Source organism: Talpa occidentalis, unplaced genomic scaffold (assembly GCF_014898055.3).
Source record: "Talpa occidentalis isolate TD23 unplaced genomic scaffold, MPIMG_talOcc4v2.1 talOcc4.14, whole genome shotgun sequence".
Taxonomy (NCBI): domain Eukaryota; kingdom Metazoa; phylum Chordata; class Mammalia; order Eulipotyphla; family Talpidae; genus Talpa; species Talpa occidentalis.
In genome coordinates, this window is record NW_023601433.1 from 67,358,167 (window position 1) to 67,380,312 (window position 22,146).

Here is a 22,146-nt window from a genome sequence, read left to right on the forward strand (position 1 = left end):
TTTGTTTTGTTTTTAAATTTATTTATGCATACAAGAGCTGGGGTACAGGCCAGAGATGAGGGGGGTGAGAGGATTCACCAGAGACAGAGCAGGGAACAGAACAGGCAGACTGACTGAAATACACTGCTGAGGGGAGCAGCGGGCATGACAGGAGAGCTCTGCTGCGCCATGTGGGTTGCTCCCTGGCTAGCTGGGGATCGAACTTATGCTGCAGAGGCTGCAGATTGCTTTATAGTGCGGTGCTTAACCCCTTGTGCCACCATGGAGGCCCCTTGCCTTGGAAATTCAGTTTTCGCCTTTATTTTTTTTAAATATCTTCTTTTCCTCTCCCTACCGTCACTCCCTCCCTCCCTTTCTCTCTGTTTTGTGCTGTCCTTCCCCTCCTTTCCCTGTCTGTTCACTCCCACCACTCCCCCCTCTCCTCTTCCATCTCTCTTCTTCTCCTTTTGAAATTGCTCTGCCTACTTCTGAGTATCATCTTCCTGCCTTTTTTTGGACTGGTTGCTCTTTCCGTTCACCATTATCTTGGGAGTTTTTTCTTGCTTATTTTGGATTCCCTGTTTTCTACCTCGTTCTTCATCTTTAATTTCTTATTTCAGTGAGCACATCTTATAGCAGCTCTTCATAGGAAAATTTGCAGAACTTTTTTTTTTTTTAAAGATTTATTTATTTATGCATATAAGAACTGGGGTGTAGACCAGAGGTGTGGTTATGAGTGTGTGTGTGTGTGTGTGTGTGTGTTCACCAGAGAACACAGGGAACAGAACAGGCAGATAGACTGAAATACACTGCTGACGGGAGCTGCAGGCGAGACAGGAGAGGTCTGCTGTGCCATGTGGGTTGCTCCCTGGCTGGCCGGGGATGAACTCGTGCTGCAGTGGCTGGCTATAGCTTGATAGCGCTGTGTCTTTAATCCCTGTGCCACCAGGGAGGCCCTGCAGAAGTTTTTTTAAGTTTTTTATGTTTGATAAAATTGTTTCTTATTTGATGAATATAGAATTGTTGGTTGAAAGTAAATTTCCTTCAGATGTGTGAATAATTTTCTCTATTGCCTTTTAAAGCTTTCTGTGTTTCTGTTAAGAAGTCTGGTGCAGTTCTGATCTCAAGTCTTTGTATGTGTTTAGTCTCTGTGGATTTAGTATATCTTACCAAGATTGTTTCTGATACTTTTCATGGTAGTGTGCTTCCCTTAATTTATTTTATTGGGAACAGTTAGCATTTTTGATGTGGCATATCATGTGCGGGAACTTGAGGTAAGGGATAATTTTTTTGAAATATCTTTGATAATTTTCTCAGTTCTGTTGTCCTTTACTTTTTCTCTGTTTTTCATGTGGTTGTTAGACCTTTTGCACTTCTAAAAAATATTTTGTATTTATATCTCTTTTTCTACTTTCTGAGGCAATACCGAACATTTTTCAACCCTTCCCTTAGAATTTAAAATTGTCATACTTTTTTTTTTTTTTAAAGATTTATTTATTTATGCATACAAGAGCTGGGGCGTAAGCTAGAGGTGCCGGGAGGGGATGGTGGTGGTAAGAGGATTCACCAGAGACAGAGTGGGGAGCAGAGCAGGCAGATCTACTGAAATACGCTGCTGAGAGGAACAGTGGGCCAGAAGGGAGAGGTCTGCTGTGCCATGTGTATTGCTCCCTAGCTGAGGAATTGGGGGCTGGGAGGGGGTGTATTGAACTGGTGGCTTGATAGTGCTGTGTCTTTAACCCCTGTGCCACCTGGGAGTAATTTTTAAGTGTCATTAACTTCTTGTGCTTGTGATGTGGGTTTTTAACCCAGGGTCTTTTTTTGTCTTTGGTTTGATGTTTTTACTTGATTTTTTTCCCCCCACTCAGCTCAGAAACATTTTGAGTTTTCCCATGGATTCTAGTTTCCCTTTATGTTTTCCCCCCCTTCCTCCCTCCCTCCCTCCCTCCCTCCCTCCCTCCTTCCTTCCTTCTAGTTCGTTCTTTCTTTTTTTCTCTATTTCTCTCTCTCTCTCTTTCTCTCTCTCTCTCTCTTTCTTTCTTTCTGCATACAGGAACTGGGGTGTAGGCCAGAGGTGTGGGGGAATAAGAGGATTCACCAGAGAGAGTGGGGAGGCAGATCTACTGAAATACACTGCTGAGGGGAGCAGCGGGCGAGACAGGAGAGGTCTGCTGTGCCATGTGGGTAGCTCCCTGGCTGGGGAGTGAACTGGTGCTGCTGTGGCTGGTGTTAGCTTGATAGCTGTGTCTTTAACTCCTGAGCCAACAGGGAGGCCCCTGGTTTTCACCCTTTCATCTCTTCCCTTGCACTAGTAACCCACCTGGAAGAATAAAGCCATATTGATGTTTCAGGTGCCTACTATAGCAAGCCACTTATTCTTAATGATTGCGTTATAATCTAGTTGCTATTTAAGCAATAGCATATGAAATCTGCATTTGCTGTAACCTTATCATCATGGACACTGTCCATTTTGTCTTCCAGTGACCCTTATATATTCATGTACAAGAAATTCTATTAATAATTTAGCATTAGGAAATTTTTCTCCCTTGAGGATATGGTATATTACCTTCTTTTTGTTTACGCTGTGATATATATTCTGTTTTTCTTTTTGTTCTAGCCACCAGGCAGGCTACAACCAAATCTGGTCTTTAGTTACATCAGTTATATTAATCCGATGATTAGTTTATTTGTTTCCTTCTCCTCCTCTTGTGAGGTTTAGAACTTTTCCTCTTATCTCTTTCTCTGCGTGTTGATTTCATTCTCTCATACTGCAGACTCTCTACTTCATGAGACTGGAACCATGACTGCTGGCAGCTCTTGGCTTTCATCTTCCCAGTCCCTTCTACCAGAAGAAGGGACTCTCTTGAAGAATCCTGGGAAAGACTGTGATTGACCTGTCTTGGATCATGTACCCACCATCCCTGTGGCTGGAGTGGGGAGGGTACTATGAATGGCAACCTTCACTAGAACTACATAGTGGAGTCAGGGGTAAGAGCAGTTTCCCTAATGTAGGGAGATGTCCATCATACTGGCTTTCATTGTTCATTTTACTATTTTCTTTTTGTTATAATACAGGTCCTTTATGTAGGCAGCCTCAAATTTTTTTTCTGAAAAATATTAGGTGTAAATAAGTACACAAAATATCCATAAACCTCTTACTTATTCATCCTTCAGATCACTACATTTGCCTCTTAAAGTCCACTACTCTTGATTTTGTTGTTAACTTCAAATGTCCAAATCTAAAATTTTAAGTTTTCATTCTGCTTAACTCAATAGCATTTAAAACAGAGGTTACTCCATCTTTCTTGTAACTCTTTGTTCTTATGACTTCTGGGAAGCTGCTTTCTTCCCTTACCTCTTTAAATTTTGCCTTCTTTGTTCCTGTTTGGCATTACTTCCTTATTTCTTTAAAATTTATGTGATTGCTTTTCTGGTCTGTTTATTTGATTACCTCATCCTAGGTAAACTTATGCATGTTTATGGATGCTTTTTTGCATCAGTACCACCTGAACATTTTCACTAGGTCTTCCGATCCATATTTCCAATTGCCTTTTAGATATCTCTATTTAGGCATTCTGGGTATTTTTAATTTCTGTACTCCAGTAGTCACTGACATAATCTAAACTCATTTTTTGGTCTTGATTATTGAAATTATTGATTATTTTATTACAATTAAATGAATTAATTTTAATATGGTGATATACTGACATGGTTTAAAAAATGTAAAAACTGAAAATTCTTCTTCCAGAATCTGTCTCTCACCTCCTTTTTGCTTCCCATGTTCCCATTGATGTTTTTTATTTGTTTCTTTGTGAAAGTACATGCTTATACATATATAGACTCTTTAAAAAAAAATGGTGGCATATTACACATACTTACCATGAACTTCTCTCTTACTATTTTTCTCCTCTTCACTGTAGTCCCTCTCTGTTTCAAGATTATCACCTCCAAAGCAAATACAATATTTTTACTTAACTTTTGGTTCACAAGGCCAAAGTTATTTTTCAGGTTTACAGTATTTTCACAAAGTATTTTTCGGATTTATACATTTAATGTCTGCACAGAGTAGGGCAGGGTAGAAACCCTCCCCCCTCAAACAAATTAGTTCTTCAGTTATGGGAAAAGTAGGGTGAGAAATCTATTGTGGTGCTCAGCTCTATGGCTTTATGGCTGAGTAGAAATTACAACGCCCCTAACACAGTCTAAGCTTTCCCCATCTGTCTTGTCTCTCCTTCTTCTGTTCTTACTTTCCTAATTCCACACTCTACATAGCAATGAGTAGACAACAATCAAAAGATTGCTTTCTCCTTGCTCTTCTGAAATGCCATCAGTGCATTTCCTGTTCTCTAAAACCCAAAACTCAAAATATTTGTTGTCCCTTGTCTTAAAATTTTCTTCTGAGTTCATCACAGTGCAGACTTGTTCACTTCTGGACAACTGGGGTAAGATAAGCAAAAAGCAAAAAAATTCATAATCTCACCCAGAGACATCTTGATAGTATAGCAGTAATTTTGAGATCATTAACTTTGTTGATACAACTGAGTAAGATTTATCTTGTACATCTCAATTTCCTCACTGTAAAGTAGCACGGAGCTCTCTTTTTGCGCCAAGTACTGTTCAGTGCTTTACATTGAAAAATGTATTATTTTACCCTCTCAACGGGATTGTGAAATATAGGTGCCATGTTTACATTGTTTTTAAAGTTGAAGCAGCTTGAGGCATAGAAAATTTTAGTAATTTATTCTGGCTCACAAGAAAGCCAGACTTTGAACCCTGGGCATTATAGAGCTGACACTCTTAACTGTTGTATTTTACTTCAAGTTATAGTTACAGCAAGTAATCAGGAGTAGTAGTTAGCCCATGCATATGTATTAATATCTTCAATTTTATGTTTTTTTTTTTTAAAGATTTATTTATTTATGCATACAAGAGCTGGGGTACAGGCCAGCTGTGCAGGGGACAAGAGGGTTCACCAGAGACAGAATGGGGAGCACAACAGGCAGATTGACTGAAATACACTGCTGAGAGGAGCAGGGGGCGAGTCAGGAGAGGTATGCTGTGCCATTTGGGTCACCTCCCTGGCTGGGGGTCAAACTTATGCTGCAGTGTCTGCCAACAGCGTCATAGTGCTGTGTCTTAACCCCTTGCGCCACCAGGGAGGCCCCAACATTGGTTAATTTTCATTGTATCTTCTAGTTCACTGATTTATTTCCTCTTTTCCTTCATTCTGCTGCTGTCATCCATTGAGCTCTTGATTTTACTTATTGTATTTTTCAGTTCTGAAATGTCCATTTGATTCTTCATTCTTTTTTTTTTTTTGCTCATGTTTTCTGATTTTTCATTTCTGTACTCATAATTGCTTATTGGCTCATTTATTTTGGCTGCCTTAAAATCTTCATCAGCTAAATTTAACAACTGTCAGATGTTAAATTACAAATACCTCAGTGTTGACATCTGTTGACTACCTTTTTTCCATTCAATTTCAGATCTTCTTGGTTTTTGGCATGATAAATGATTTTTGATTGAAACATGATCTTTTCATATTATATTATGGGACTTTGCATACACTTAAACTTTTTAGCTGCCTTTCTTTTTGTCTTGACAAAGAAAGAATTTGCGTGCTATTTCCTGATGCCAGATTGGGGATGAAGTTACCTACTAGGCCTCTGTTGACATGGGAGGGAAACTCCATGTTATGACAGAGTGGAGTTGGGTGTTTTGGCTTCCTATCTGATCTTCACAGTGGATGTGGCCTCATTTACTACTGTGTGTTGGTGGAAGTCCTGACTGTTAACTAGACCTTTGGGGACAAAATGGGCTGCCTCATTACTGCCAGTTAGAGGTGGCTGTCCATCCTTTACATGTTGTCTCCAATGACACAATAAGCTCATTACCAGCCAGCTGGGATGAAAGCTGTGATTCCTTCCTTGACCTGCTCTAATGCTACCCCAATGGAAGTCTTAGAATTGCTCATCATAGTCTCATGAGGGTGAATATCTACATTTCCCCCTTGGCTATTGTTGGATTTACAGTTAGGGCCAATTTTTTTCTGTGAAATTTTGCTGGAATAGAGCAGTTAAAAATTTTCCTTCTGTCTAAAATGTTTCTTTCTGGCTAATGTGCCCCATTCTTGTTCCTTTGTCTAGAGGGAGAAGCCTTTTTCCCCTTTTTCCTGGGTCAGTGCTTGTAGGCAATTCTGTTTGCTTCACTTCTTTTGTTTTCAAGCACTGGATATATAGTAGGTGTAACAAAAAAAAAAAAAAAAAAAAAAAATCCATGGCGCTCACTGCTGTGTTGTTCCTTTGTTCCTGGGGTCACTAGCTAATTTATCTTCTCATCGCCTTTCAAAATATGTTTGTTTTATTTACAGTGTCCACAGTTTTTGTTTGTACTTAGTGGGAGAAATAGGAAAAAAGTACATTTACCCCCATGTTCCCAGAAACAGTAGGAAGTATAATTTCATTGAGCTTGTTCCGTCATTTTTCTGTTTTCTGTTTCATTGATTTCTGCTCTGATCTTTATATTTTTGTTTCTTTTGGTCTTCTAGTTTCTTAAATTTCCAGGTAAAGCCATTGATTTTAAGTTACTTTTTTTTTTAAAAGTTTTTTTTTTTTTTAAGATTTATTTATTTATGTATACAAGAGCTGGCGTACAGGCTAGAGGTGTGGGGGGTGAGAGGATTCACCAGAGACAGAGTAGGGAACAGAACAGGCAGATTGACCAAAGTACACTGCTGAGGGGAGCAGCGGGCGAGTCAGGAGAAGTCTGCTGTGCCATGTGGGTTGCTGCCTGGCCGGCTGAGGGATGGAACTCGTGCTGCAGAGGCTGCAGACAGCTTCATAGGTTGCATCTTAACCCCTTGCATCACCAGGGAGGCACACTTTAAAAAAAAAAAAAGATTTATTTATGCATACAAGAACTGGGGTGCAGTCCTGAGGTGCCGGAGTGTGGGGGCATGAGAGGATTCACCAAAGACAGAGTGGGGAGCAGAACAAGCGGGTCCGCTGAAATACATTGTTCCTCAGCAGTGGGCGAGACAGGAGAGGTCTGCTGCTCCATGTAGGCTTAGTCCCTGTCCGGGGGTCAAAGTCATGCTGCAGTGATTGTGCTGAGACTTTATTTAACCGCTGTGCCACCAGGGAGACCCTGAGTTACTTCTTCTCCAATATAGGTATTTAGTGCTCTGAATTTTCTTAGTTACTGTTTTAATTGTCATTTACAAGTTTTGCTTTCATTTTCATTAATTTAAAAATATTTCTGGTCCCTCTCAGACTTATTGATTATTATATTTAGATTCCAAATATTTGGGAATTTTTTCCATTTGTTTTCTCTCATAATTTCTAAGGTTTTTTTTTTAAAAAAGATTTATTTATTTATTTATTTTTATTTATACAATAGCTGGGGTACAGGCTAGAGGCACGGGAGGGTGAGAGAATTCACCAGAGAAAGAGCAGGGAGCAGAACAGGCAGGTGGACCAAAAGCACAGCTGAGGGGAGCAGCCGGAGAGACAGGAGAGGTCTGCCGAGCCATGTGGGAATCTCCCTGGCCGGCCAGGAATCAAACCAGTGCTGCAGAGGCTGCGGACAGCTTCACAGCGCTATGCTCAACCTGCTGCTCCACCAGGGAGTCCCCTTATTTCTAAGTTTTTTTTAATGGTCAGAGGAAATTCTTTGTATGACTTGAAATCTTTTAATTTTCCCAACGGTTTTTTTATGTCCTGAGTATGATCTTTCTCGGTGAATATTCCATATGCCCTTGAATAGTGCGTGTGCTTGCTAATTTGTGTCTCCTAATATTAATTTGGTTGATGCTATTATTCTGTATGATAGTATTGGTTAAGGTTTCTATATCTTTACTGCCTTTCTGTCTACTGCTTCTGCCTATTATTGAGAAACATTTGCTAAAAATCTCTAAATATTTTGTAGATTTTTTTTTTAATTGTATTTTCAAGTTCTGTTATTAGGTAAATAGATGCTTAAGGTTTTTGCATCTTAATGGGTTTAATCCTTTCTCTTTGTGAAATGATCCTCTTTTTTCTTGATTATTTTGTTAAGCCTACTCTGTAGGATATTCATACAACAATTTCATTTTTTTAATCCTGTGATATGTACTATGACCTTTTTCTTTTGGTAAAGACTTCTTTATCTCCAGTTTTAGGCAATTTAATCATCTTTTGGTTTAAGTTTCTTTGTGTTTCTGTTGTTTGGTGTTTATTGGAAGAGTGCATTGTTTTGTGTGTTTATAATTTTCATCAAATATGGCAAATTGTTGGTATTATTTTTTTAGATACTTTTTCTGTATTATCTCCTCCTTTGTGGCTCCACCTACAAGTATATTTGGCCTCTTGAATTTATCAAAGCTAACGAAGGCCCTTTTTGTTTTTTAAAGTTGTTTTTCTGTTTCATAATGGTTAGTAACAACTTGGTTTCATGTACTATAAATCTCTTACAGTGTGTTTTTCATCTTACACCTTGTAGTTTTCATCTCTAGGAGTTGAAATTTTTTAAATCTTTGATGTTTTTACTTAACATGTTAAATGTTTCCTCTAGCTTCTTGAACATATGGAATGTATTCATAATAATTGCGTTAAAGGACACACATACTAATCCTATTATCTTTGTCATTTCAGGATTGGTTTGATTGACTGGTTATTTTCTTCTTTCGTTATGGTGTGTAATTTCCTGCTTCTGTATATATGCCTTGTAAGTTTTTAATTGACTGTTAGTCAGTCTGTATTTTATCTTGTTAGGTTCTCTATATAAGAATGCCTCATATATTTGTAGATTTTGTTTGTTCTCTGACATAGCTCAGTTACTGAAAAAGTTTGTTCCTTTTGACTCTTGCTTTTTTGTTTTGTTTGGATAAACTAGAGCTATATTTAGGGTTAATTTTTTCCTCCTGAAATACTAACTTTCTAGTATTCTGACTTGATATGATTAAGGCTTTCAGCTCTGGCTTTTGGGAACAGCATTATTTACATCCTTGTGTGATTTCTGGGTGGTGTTGCTTCTAAATCTTTTGCTAGTTTTCCCCCTGGCTTTGGGTAGATTGCTCAGATATAGTGATTATTAGTTACTCAATCAAATATTCTAGGGGAAGCCTGTAGATCTCTTCAATTTTCTCTCTCTCTCCAGCTCTCTACTCAGTGCTGGTCTCCTTTGTGAACTCTAGCCACCTTGACTTCCTTGGACTCCCAGCTCCATTTCCTCAACTTGGGGAGACTACAGGCTCAGCCTGGGCTCCTCCTTGCTGTTCCACGGCCTGGAAACTCTCAAGGCAGTAAGCTGGGCATATATGGCTCATGTCATTTGTTTGTCTCCCAGGAATCACTGTCTTTCATTACCTGTTCAAAACCTTCAGTCTTGTTGTTTCATACATTATGTTAGGTTTATTTTTTGTTTAATTATTTTATGCAGAAGGCTAAATCTGGTCCCTTTTACTCCATTTTGATTGGAAGTGGTATCATTGTGGTTTTAATATGCATTTTCATAATGACTAGTGATACTGAGCATGCTTTACTTACTTATTAACCATACATGTGTTTTCTCTTGTTAAGAGTTCAAATCTATAGCACTTTTCCTTCTTTCTCTCATTTTGAAAATTTATTCTTTGCTTGTCTTTATTTTGAGTTGCAGAATATTCTTATATGTCCTGGATACCAGTCATTTGTTAGATAAATGTTCTGTAAGTATTATCTCCAAGCCTGTGGTTTTCTATTTACTTTTATAACTGTCTTTTGATGAGCAGAAATATTTAAATCTGACAAAGTTTAATATATCAGTTTTTTCTTTTATAGTTATTGCTTACTGTGAACTAAGACTTTTGCCTAACCCTGAAGTCATGAAGGTAATTTTTCCTTTGTTTCCACTATAACTTTTTGATTTTGCTAGTTTATTTTTAGGTCTGTGATACATCTCAACTTAAACTTTGTAGGTTTTGATTTTTGCCTTAATAGACAGCTGATTGTTTCTGCGCTATTTGTTGGGAAGTGTCTCCTTTTCTTCCTGGATTGTTTTGGTGAGACAACATATGACTGCCTAAGTGGGTTCTATTTCAGGAACCTTCTGTTCTGTTAATTTGTTTGTCTATATTGCAGTTTCTTATTTTAATTTTATAGGAAGTCTTGAAGTCAGATTTGCAAGGCTTTACTGTTTCAAGATTGTTTTGTGTATTCTAAGTTAAACCTTCATGTAAATTTTATTTTTAGTCTTAGCTCTTCCATTTCTTCAAAAATGCCAATGGGTTTATGATTGCAATTGCTTTTATTTTTATTTTTATTTTTTGCAATTGCTTTTAATCTGTAGATCAATTTGAGAACAATTGACATGTCAGCAATGTTGAGTGAGTCTTCCCATTCATTAGGATGATATATCTCTATTTATTTAGGTCACTGTTGTTTTTTTTCTGAGTAGTATTTTGTACTTTTCAGTCATTGGTCTTGGATGTTTTAAAATGTACTTTTAAATTATCTTTCATGTTTTTGATGGTTTTGTAAGTGGTATGCTGAAGAATTCAATTTCTAATTATCTTAGTATGTGAAAATGGAAGTTGACATATATATTGACCCGTGTCTTACATAACCTTATACATTCTATGAGTATTTTTTGTAGATAGCATTGATGTTATAAAAGGGATGATCTGATCTTAAAACTTTTCCTCTTTCCAATTTGTGTTATTCTTTTAAGTTTCTTCCCTTATTGGGTGTACTTAAACCTTGTTCTCATTTTTTGGAGAAAACATTCAGTTTTATACAATCACTTACATTAAGTGTAAGTTTTTTTTTTAAGATTTATTTATTTATGCATACAAGAGCTGGGGTACAGGCCAGAGATTGGGGGGGCGTGAGAGGATCTACCAGGGACAGAGTGGGGAACAGAACAGGCAGATTGACTGATATACACTGCTGAGGGGAGCAGCGGGTGAATCAGGAGAGGTCTGCTTTGCCATGTGGGTTTCTCTCTGGCCGGCGGGGGATGGAACTCATGCTGCAAAGGCTCTGGATTGCTTCATAGTGCGGTGTTTAACCCCTTGCGCCACCAGGGAGGCCCAACTATAAGTTTTTTTCTAATACGACCTTTATCAGGTTGTTTTAAAGTACAAGTTTTATTATTTAAGTGTGGCAGGCAGGTCCCACAGATCAGAGAAAATTGTCCTTGAAAAGATAGTTTGGGGGCCTCCCCGGGTGGCACAGTGGTTGAGTGCTGGGCTGTGAAGCTGCCGGCAGCCTCTGCAGCGCCGGCCGGTTCGATCCCCGGCCACCGGTGAGGGTCCCACATGGTCCGTAGACCTCTCCTGCCGTGCCCGCTGCTCCCCTCAGCTGTGTACTTCGTCAGTCTGCCTGTTCTGCTCCCCGTTCTCGCTCTGGTGAATTCTCTCACTCTCCCGCACTTCTGACTATACCCAGTGCTTGTATAAATAAATAAATTAATTAAAAAAAAAATTACCACTGGCAAAAAAAGGTGAAACTTTAAAAAAAAAAAAGATAGTTTTGGGGCCTCCCTAGTGGCGCAGGGGGTTAATAAGCACAGCACTGTGAAGCTAACTGCAGCCTCTGCAGCATGAGTTTGATCCCCAGCCAGCCAGGGAGCTACCCACATGGTGCAGCAGACCTCTCCTGTCTTGCCTGCTCCTCCCCTCAGCAGTGTATTTCAGCTAGTCTGCCTGTTCTGTTAGCCACTCTGTCTCTGGTAAATCCTCTCACCCCCTGCACCTCTGGCCTGCACCCCAGCTCTTGTATGCATAAATAAAGGAATCTTTTTTTTTTTTTTTAAAGATAGTTTGTTATATTTACAGATGTCAAGAGACATAATCCCTCAGGACATTCAAGGCCAGATGAGGAAGCCCCGGGTTCTTTTACGAGGCAGAGGGAACTGAAAGAGAAAATCCTGGCTGGCAAAATCCTTCATTTGGTTTTCCTGGGAAGGAAATTGGCAAGGAAGGGTAGTTAGGTTTGGGATTATCTCTTGAACAATTTCAAAGACTCTGGGCCATAAGGCTGTCACTAAATTTCTGGGACCGGGCCTCCCTGGTGGCGCAGCGGTTGAGCGCTGGGTTGCGAAACTGCCCGCAGCCTCTGCAGTGCCGGTTCGATCCCCGGCTGCTCCCCGGCCACCTGAGGAGGGTCCCACATGGCGCGCAGACCTCTCCTGCCGCCCGCTGCTCCCCTCAGCAGTGTGCTTCGGTCCTTCTGCCTGCTCTGCTCCCCGCTCTGGCTCTGGTGAGTTCTCTCACCCTCCCGCGCTTCTGACTGTACCCAGTGCTTGTATAAATAAATAAAAATAAATCTTAAAAAAAATAGTAAAAATTAAAAAAAATAAATAAATAAATTTCTGGGACCTTAGGTTGGGTGATTAGGGCAGGGAATATAGTGACCCAGAGTGTAAAATAGAGATTGTTGGGGGCTTGGGCTCTGGATTATTTGGTTTGCATATGAAAAGGCAAGCTAGCTGGCAAATTGTTTCCTGGCTCCAGGAATTAGCTAGCCCCGGGCATCTCCTCTGGGGCTAGCAAGACACCCGCCCAGGAATCAAAAGTATTGAATGGTGAAAAAACATGATTAATGTATGGGTCGAGTAAGTCTCTTCTGTTTAGTTTTCTGATAGTTTGTAAAATGAATGGAATTTGTCAACTGCTTTTTCTGCTTCTTTTGAGATAATTGTGTGATTATTAAAAAAATTAATGTGGTGAATTTCATTGGTTTATTTTCACATGTACTGACTTTATATTCCTGGGATTAAGCTTCACTTGGTCATTGTGTATTATCTTTTCAATATATTGTTGGATTTAAATTGCTAATATTTTATTTTTTTTTGCATTTATATACAGGAGGGATGTTAGTCTGTAGTTCTTTTTTTGTAGTTTCTTTTCATTGGCTTTATTCATGCTGAACTTAGAAATGATTCATTCTCATTACCCTTGTCATTGCTGATTTTTGGGGATGGGGCGAGGAAGAGTTTAGCTTTGCCAATTACCAAAACAGAGATATTAAAATGTCACACTATATTGACTTGCATATTTATCCTTTTACTTTTTACATTTTTTACTTCATGTATTTTGAAGCATTGTTAATAGGTACACATTTTGATTATTGTGTCAATTATTTGACACATCATTATGAAGTGTTCCTTCCCCATCCCCACCTTTACTAATTTTCTTGGTCTTGAAATCGCCTTCATCTATGCTATTAAATAATAGCCACTCACAATCTTATGCTTCTGATATATATATATATATATATGTATATATACAGATATATACTTTTTTAAATCCATTTACTTCTCTTTGTGTCTTTAAAGCATGTCTCTTATAGCTGTTCTTTAATTGGATTTTACTTTTATATCCCTATGGACATCATCTATTAATTAGTTTCTTAACATTTAATGTGTTTATGTGATTAAATTTAAGTCTACCATTATGTTTTTTCTGTTTGTCTCATCCCAAACTCACCATCCTCTGGCAGCCATAAATTTACTTTCTGTCTCATTTTGGATATTTAATCATAAAAGTAGAATCATATAGTATGTGTTATTTTGTGAGTGGCTTTTTTTCTGCTAACATAATTGTTAAGGTTCATTTATGTTGTAGGATATATTAGAACTTCATTCCATTTTATTGTTGAATATTAGTCCATGATATGTGTATATACTACATTTAAATTCACTGAGTCTTTAGTTGATGGACATTTAGGTTGTATCTGCACTTCGGCTTATGAACATTGTATACAAATTTTTCTGTAGGTGTATGTTTCCTTTAGGGTGGACTTTTTTGAGCCATGTGGTAACTCTTATGTTTAAAAATTTGGGGAGCTGCCAAAATCACTATACCATTTTACATTTCCATAGTGATATGAAGGTTCTAATTTCACCATATCCTTGCTAACAGGATAATAATTTTGTTGTTTATCTTTTTGATTTTAGCCATCCCAGTGGGTCCAAATATTATCTCATATGGTTTTGATTTCTATTTCCTTAATGACTAGTGATGTTAGACATCATTTCAAGTGTTTATGTTGGCCCTTTATGTGTTTTTTTTTTTTTAGATATTTATTTATTTATTTATACAAGCACTGGGTACAGTCAGAAGCGTGGGAGGGTGAGAGGACTCACCAGAGCCACGGGAGGCGGGGGAGGGGACAGAACAGGCAGACTGACAAAATACACGCTGAGGGGAGCAGTGGGCTCATCAAGAGAGGTCTGTGCGCCATGTGGGACCCTTGCTGCTGGCTGGGGATCGAACTGGTGCTGCAGAGGTTGCAGGCAGCCTCGCAGCCCAGCGCTTAACCCCTGTGCCACCAGGGGAGGCCCTATGTTTTTTTTTTTAAAGATTTATTTATTTATGCATAAAAGAACTGGGGTACAGGCCAGAGGTGTGGGGGGTGAGAGGATTCACCAGAGACACAGTGGGGTATAGAATAGGCAGAGTGACTGAAATACACTGTTGAGGGGAGCAATGGGCAAAGCAGGAGAGGTCTGCTGTGCCATGTGGGTATCTCCCTGGCCGGGGATCGAACTCTTGCTGCAGTGGCTGCAGATAGCTTCATAGGCTACGTCTTAACCCCTTGCGCCATCAGGGAGGCCCCATTTATGTTTTTTTTTTTTTTTTAGAGAATTGTTTATTCAGATTCTTTGTCTAATTACAAATTGGATTATATGTCTTTTTTTTTATTGATGTAGAGCTCTTTCTATATTTTGGATATAAGTTCTCTCTCAGCTATGTGACTTGCAAATATTTCCTCCATTCTGTGGGTTTTCTTTTACTTGATAGTGTCATTTACAGCAGAAAAGTTTTTAAGTTTGATAACTTCCAATTTATCTGTTCTTTTGTTGTCTTTGATTTTGGTTTTGTATTTAAGAAACTGTTCTGCAAGCTAGATCATAGATATTTACTCAGTTTCCTTCTAAGAATTTTTAAGTGTGTATTCTTATATTGAAGGCAATGATCCATTTTGAATTATTTTCTACATATGATCAGAATAAAAGGGGTCCAACTTATTCTATATAGTGTACCCACTTACAGTTAATTTTTTTTTTTTTAAGATTTATTTACACGTATAAGTACTGGGGTGTAGGCCAGAGGTGCAGTGGTGGGGGTGAGAGGCCCTGCCAGAGACAGAATGGGGAGCAGAACAGGCAGATCTACTGAAATACACTGCTGAGGGGAGCAGTTGGCTAGACTGGAGAGGTCTGCTGAGGCCATGTGGATTAGCTCCCCTCTGGTTGGCAGTGATCCAACCCATTCAGTGACTAACAATAGCTTGATAGCACTGAGACTTTAACCCCTGAGCCACCAGGGAGTCTCCAAAGAAGTCAGCCATTTATCCAGTCATTATTCTCCTGTATTTGATGTGTATTTTCTCTTGGCAACTTTAAGATTATTCTTTTTTAAAAAAAATATTTATTTATACATATATACATACATACATACATGCATGCATGCATACAATCACTGGTAGCGGCGCAGGAGGATGAGAGAATTCACCAGAGCCAGAGCGGGGAGCAGAGCAGGCAGAAGGATCGAAGTACACTGCTGAGGGGAGCAGCGGGCCGCAGGAGAGGTCTGCACGCCATGCAGGACCCTCCTCCGGTGACTGGGGAGCAGCTGGGGATCGAACCGGTGCTGCAGAGGCTGTGGGCAGCTTCGCAACCCAGCACTCAACCACTGCACCATCAGGGAGGCCCTTTAAGATTATTCTTTTCATTTGCTTCTTAACAAGCAGTTTTGGTGCTTTGGGTTCACTGAGCTTCCCCTTCTTCAAATTGAGTAAATTTTCATCTATTATTTCTTCACATTTTTCCCTGACGTATTCTCTTACTCATGCAAGCATTCATTTTCTCTCTGTATTTCTCATTTTCCAAACATTCAGTTATACATGTTAGACTTCTTAATACTGTTAATAAATCCTTGAAGCCTTGTTCATTTTTTCCCACTGTTTTTCCCCCAGTTTAGATCCTATCTACTGATGTAGTTTCAAGCTCACTGACTTGAAGAGTCTGTCCAAGTAAATAATTTAACATACTGTCTTTTTAAGTTTTAGAATTTTTATTTAGTTCTTATTTATAGTTTTTTCCCTCTGTTGATTTCTTTTTTTTCCTTAAGATTTATTTATTTATGCATACAAGAACTGGGGTACAGGCCAGAGATGTGGGGAGTGAGAGGATTCACCAGAGCAGAGTGGGGAGCAGAACAGGCAGATCTACTGAAATACACTGCTGAGAGGAGAGCAGTGGGTGAGACAGGAGAGGTCCTCTGGCCATGTGGTTAGCTCCCTGGCTGGGGATCAAACTCTGCTGCAGTGGCTGCAGATAGCATCATAGTGCTGAGACTTCACCCCTTGAGTCACCAGGGGGGCCCTAGAATAGCTATTTTAAAGCCTAATTCCAATATTTATGTCATCTTTGGGTTGACTTTCATTGTCTTTTATCTTGAGCATGTTTAGTATTTTCCTGTGTTTTCACAGTTTAGGTAACATGGGGTGTCTTGTAGACATTGTGAATGTTACCTGTGGAAAACCTGGATTCCATTATATTTCTTTAAAGAAACTTACTTTTTTTTTTAAAATTTTTTTGTTTGGCGATTCCCTGCTGCAGTCCTACCAATAAACGTTTTTTTAAAAAAAGATTTATTTATTTGTTTGTTTTATTTATACAAGCACTGGGTACAGTCAGAAGCACGGGAGGTTGAGAGAATTCACCATAGCCAGAGTGGGGAGCAGAGCAGGCAGAAGGACTGAAGTACACTGCTGAGGGGAGCAGCGGGCGGCAGGAGAGGTCTGCGCGCCATGTGGGACCCTCCTCAGGTGGCCGGGGAGCAGCCGGGGATCGAACCAGCACTGCAGAGGCTGCGGGCAGCTTCACAACCCAGCGCTCAACTGCTGTGCCACTGGGGAGGCCCGAAACTAACTTTTTTTTAATCAGTTGATTTCATAGTAGACTTAAAATGCCCATTATATTTTAAACAATTGCCTAAACTTCATTTCATTTTTCTTTTTCTTTAACTGGCCTCCAACCTGCTGTTTATGTAGATGATTCAAAGTTGCTGAGATATTTGGGCAGATTCTGTGCATAAACATATGGGAGTTTGCCGCTGGTTGTTCTCTTTTGGATTCAGATCTCACCTTTTTGCTGGTTCTTCATATAGTATTAAGATTGTAGGGGAGACACTAATTGTTGATTGTGGCTTGTATTTGGATTTAAGGTTGTAAAAATGAGAAACTTTCTTTTGCTGGTCTTTTCCAAGGTTTGATTTTTGGTAGGAAACCACAGTCTGGCTGCTTATCTGTATAAGAGTTTGTCCTTTAAAAGTTTACTTAGTTGTTTTAGAATTGGATTTCATTTAATCATTGATTTAAAAAAATTTGGTGTGTATCAGTCCATTGTAGTTATTATCTTTATTGACTAAGTAATTTAATTATTGGTCTCCAAGGTCCTTTTTAGGTTGGCCTATAAGCTCTTTTAATATGAATGAAGTTGTCTTTTCGCTATGCTGCTATGCTATTGTCAGTGTGTCAGAGCTACATGTATTCATGTAGCTATGCTGCTATCTGATAGAAAAAGGCATTCCGAACTTACTTGACTAGATCTGGAATCATCTGCTTCTCCCAGGAGTCCTTTGGGAAATGCTACTTGGAGAACACAACCTAGGTAGTAGGGTTGCTAATTTCTACTGTTGTAGTAATAAACCTTTCTTTCTAAAAGAAAGAAAGACAAGAAGATAATTCAGATTTTTTATCATTTGCTTAAAAAAAAAGAGACATCATGATGGTAACTTTTATCATCTAGATACTTTTGTTATGCCACAATTACATGTTACATGTAGTATAAGTTCGAGCTAACTTAAAACTTAAATTTATCCTTCTTATTAGCCTATAATATTAATTTTCTTTTTAAGATTTTTTTTGAGGCATGTATTTTATTCATTTATTTATTTGTTTGTTTGTTTATACAAGCACTAGGTACAGTCAGAAGCGCGTGAGGGTGAGAGAATTCACCAGAGCCAGAGCGGGGAGCAGAGCAGGCAGAAGGACTGAAGTACACTGCTGAGGGGAGCAGCGGGCGGCAGGAGAGGTCTGCGCGCCATGTGGGACCCTCCTCTGGTGGCCGGGGAGCAGCTGGGGATCGAACCGGCGCTGCAGAGGCTGTGGGCAGCTTCGCAACCCAGCGCTCAACCTCTGCGCCACCGGGGAGGCCCTATAATATTAATTTTCAATTACTATCTTGTTGCTTTTTGTACTACATTGGTGATCCCAGTCTGGGTCAATGAGTATAGCAGAATAGTTGCTACTTATCTACAGCGTCCCTAGAGACTTGAACTTGTTTACTGAATTTTAGTGAGTTTTATCCTTTGGTAAAAATATCTAATATAAAAGTCAAAGAGTATTTGGAAATTGATGCATACATTATAAAGAAAAATAGTTGCATGTTTTTTTACTATACTACATGATTTAAAAAAAAAAAAAAGACCAGGGCCTCCCTGGTGGTGCAGGGGTTAAAGTCTCAGTGCTACTAAGCTGTAGCCAGCCACTACAGCATGAGTTTAATCCCCAGCCAGGGAGCTAATCCACTTGGTGCAGCAGACCTCTCCTGTCTCACCTGCTGCTTCCCTCAGTAGTGTATTTCAGTAGATTTGCCTGCTCCCCACTCTATCTCTGGTGAATCCTCTCACCACCTGCACCTCTGGCCTACACCCCAGCTTTTTTTTCTTTTTTAAGGTTTATTTATTTATGCATACAAGAACTGGGGTACAGGCCAGAGATGGAGGGGTGTGGGGTGAGAGGATTCACCAGAGACAGAGTGGCAAACAGAACAGGCAGACTGGTGAAATAGACTGCTGAGGGGAGCAGCGGCGAGACTGGAGAGGTCTGCTGCGCCATGTGGATTGCTCCCTGGCCAGTGGGGGCATAGAACTCGTGCTGCAGAGGCTGCGGAGTGCTTCATGGTACGGTGCTTAACCTTGTGCTGCCAGGAAGGCCCCCCACTCCAGCTCTTGTATGCATAAATAAATAAAAATAAATCTTAAAAAAAGAAAAAACAGAAACAACCAAACAGGATCACCTTGTTTAACTTCTACTTGTTTGGGCCGATATGAGGTAATATCTTTAATGTATACATATTTTTGGTCTCCTTTTAATCTTTGTAACCCTTTCACAACATTTACTTGTGCCTTTTAACACTACCTCTCACTTAGTAAAGTGAGATTGGCTCAGTGGAATTCTACTGGTAATGTGTAACTGCAGCCTGCACTATGGAACTTTTCAGTTTGAATTGATTTTTATTGTAGGATCTGGACCTGTGTTGTCCAGAGTTCTTCATGTGTGATACTTGCTTCCTGACATTAGGATATAGTCTTTCAACTATACCTTAACTTTTCCCTTTTCCAGAAATAATTTTTTTCTTCTCAAACCTCCGGTATATCTCTCTATATCTTTTTATTTTTATTTTTAGTGGGAGGACACAGTCATTGTATTTTAGGTAGCATAGAATAATGTATTTTTATACAATTTAAATGACAAAAGAAATGAAATATTTTGGAATAAAGAAATGTGCTTTCTGGTGTGGATACTGCTGAAGTAAACAGCTCCTCTTCCATTGCTATCATGTATAAGTCAGTCTCCCAAAGATCCAGACAGGTGGAAGCTCTTCACTGGAGGTTTAAACTTTGAAACAACCATGAAGAGTGTTAAGCCATTTTGAGCAGTGGGGGAATGCTCACAGACTGTGTGGTAATGAGAGATTCAGTAATTCAGAGGTATCCCACCATGGAGGGATGTGGATGCAGCCAAACAAGGTGAATGAAAGAGTTGTAGAACCAAACAGGGCTGTGTCAAGAGAAGATTCTCGAAGATCTGGTATCTACTTCTGTGAAAAAGAATTTTATTGGTGGCACTAAAGAAGACATTGAAAAACATTTCCTAAGAGATGACTTTCAGCAGTATGGGAAAATTGAAGCGATTGAAATCATGACCCATTGAGGCAGTGGGAAGATGACAGGCTTTGCTTTTATAACCACGATTCAATAGACAGGATTGTTATTCAGAAATACAATCCTGTGAATTAAGGAAATCTGTAAAGTAAGGAAATCTGTGTTTAAGCAAGAGATGGCCAGTGGAGGTGGTTGTAGAGGTGGTTTTGATGGGAAAGATAACTTCTGTCGTGGAAGAAACTTTAGTGGTTGAGGTGACTTTGGTGGCAGCTGGATGGCCACAGTGGAATTGGCAATGATCATAGTTACAGAGGAGGTAGCCCTGGCTACTCTGGCGAAGTGGAGGATATAGAAGTGGTGGAAAGAGTTTTATAGAAACCAGGGTAAGTGGCTCTGGCAGCTATGATAACTGTAACAAAAAGGAGGTGGATGTGGCTTTGGAAGTGGTAGTGGAAGCAGATTTGGAGGTGGTGGAAGCTACAATGATTTTGGCAATTATAACAAGCAGTTTTCAAATTTTGGACCCCTCCCAAAAGAGGCCATTTTGGAGGCAGAAGTGCTGGCCCCTGTGGAGGAGGTAATACTTTGCCAAACCACAAAACAGGATGGCTGTAGTCATTCCAGCAGCAATAGTAGCTGTGGCAGTGGCCATAACTATAAAACCTGCCTCAATCAGGTTTTTTTAAAAAAAAAAAGATTTATTTATTTATTTATACAAGAACTGGGGTACAGGCCAGATGCACAGGAGGGTGAGAGGATTCACCAGAGACAGAGCGGGGAACAGAACAGGTAGACTGACGAAATACACTGCTGAGGGGAGCAGCGGGCGCGGCAGGAGAGGTCTGCCGCACCATGTGGGATTCTTGCTGGCCGGTTGGGATTGAACCAGAGCTGCAGAGGATGCGGACAGCTTCACAGCCCTGCGCTCAACTGCCTGCGCCACCAGGAGAGGCCCCTATTTTTGTTTTTAGTTCTTATTTTGAAATTGTTTTTCAGACATTGCATTTTATATTAATGATTGGTAAGTTTTATTGGTCTAATCAGAAAATTTCTCCTTTCCACTTGGTAAACAATTATCTTACACCTAGTTTTCCCAAGGAGTATCTGTCTCTGGTTTGTAGTCTTTCTATTAGATGTAGTATACAGTTGACCCTTGAGTAACATGTATTTGTAAAGTTACACATGGTTAACTTTACAAAATACAGAAAAATTACTACAAATAAAAATTTACACGAATCTTATGACTGCTCAAAATCTTAACTACTAATAGCCTGCTGTTGACAGGAAATCTTGCCAACAACATAAACATCCAGTTAACATATATTTTGTATTTACTCTTCATTAAGTGAAAGTGGATCATCATAAAGGTTTTTATCTTGATAGTCTTCATGTTGAGAAGATGGGAGGAAGTAGAGGGTTGGAAGGAAGGGGGGGAGCATTCCCTTGGTGTCTCAAGGTGGCAGAATTGGAAGGGGAGGCAAAGTTACACATTGTTAACTTCACAAAAAGGCAAAGTTAACACTGTTACTGTTACAAAAAGGTAAAGTTAACTTTACTGAGTGTGCAACTTTGCCTCCCAACTCTACCACCTTGAAGACTTTCTCCCATTCACCTACTTCCTCCCACCTTCTCAACATGAAGACTATCAAGATGAAGACCTTTATGATGAACCACTTCCACTTAATGAAGAGTAAATACAAAATATATGTTAATTGGATGTTTATGTTGGCAAGATGTCCTGTCAACAGCAGGCTATTAGTTAAGATTTTGAGTAGTCATAAGATTCATGTAAATTTTTCACTGTGTATGGGGAATGGCCCCTATACTGTTAAATGGTCAACCATACTTTTATAAACAAGTGTTTCTCAGTAGGTAAATCATAACTAACAGTGTTCCTGTCTGTGAGAGATGTTGCTGTATAGTTTAGAACCAAACTACACTTCTTGTCTGACTTTTAGCAAGTGTGCTTGTGTTTTTGCTTCTTCCATTCATCCATCGTATGTTTTTTTTAGTTCCTGTATCTGGAGACTGTGGTAGATGCTAAGGCTACAATAATGAAATGGATTATAAGTCTCTCATAATCTGTCAGAGGAGAATAAACATAATGCATGTATAATTGTGATTGAAATATATGCTAAGGAAGAAAATATATGTAATTCATAATATGTTACATAACCTAATGTAGGGATTAAGAGAAGCTGTTTCTGAAGAATTGACTTTAATCTAAGACCTGAGGCATGAATCATTCA

The 22,146-nt window shown here is 39.3% G+C and overlaps 1 protein-coding gene and 1 pseudogene across 9 annotated transcripts in view; both read left to right on the forward strand.

Moving 5' to 3' along the window:
- Nucleotides 1-22,146, forward strand: part of MLLT10 (MLLT10 histone lysine methyltransferase DOT1L cofactor) — a 200,228-nt gene that overhangs the window by 19,370 nt on the left and 158,712 nt on the right. The window contains exons 1-4 of one of the 9 annotated variants that reach the window (XM_054695134.1): nt 8,643-8,682; nt 9,115-9,259; nt 9,610-9,664; nt 9,777-9,826. The exons of 6 other annotated variants lie outside the window; for them this stretch is intronic. In XM_054695134.1, the coding sequence (XP_054551109.1) occupies nt 9,658-9,664; nt 9,777-9,826 (57 nt within the window). In that variant the 5' untranslated portion in view covers nt 8,643-8,682; nt 9,115-9,259; nt 9,610-9,657. Of the gene's footprint in view, nt 1-2,794; nt 2,968-8,642; nt 8,683-9,114; nt 9,260-9,609; nt 9,665-9,776; nt 9,827-22,146 lie in introns of those variants that run through there. 2 more of the 9 variants (XM_054695135.1, XM_054695133.1) reach the window with 2 other exon arrangements.
- On the forward strand, nt 10,306-21,591 carry LOC119245111 (heterogeneous nuclear ribonucleoprotein A1-like; annotated as a pseudogene).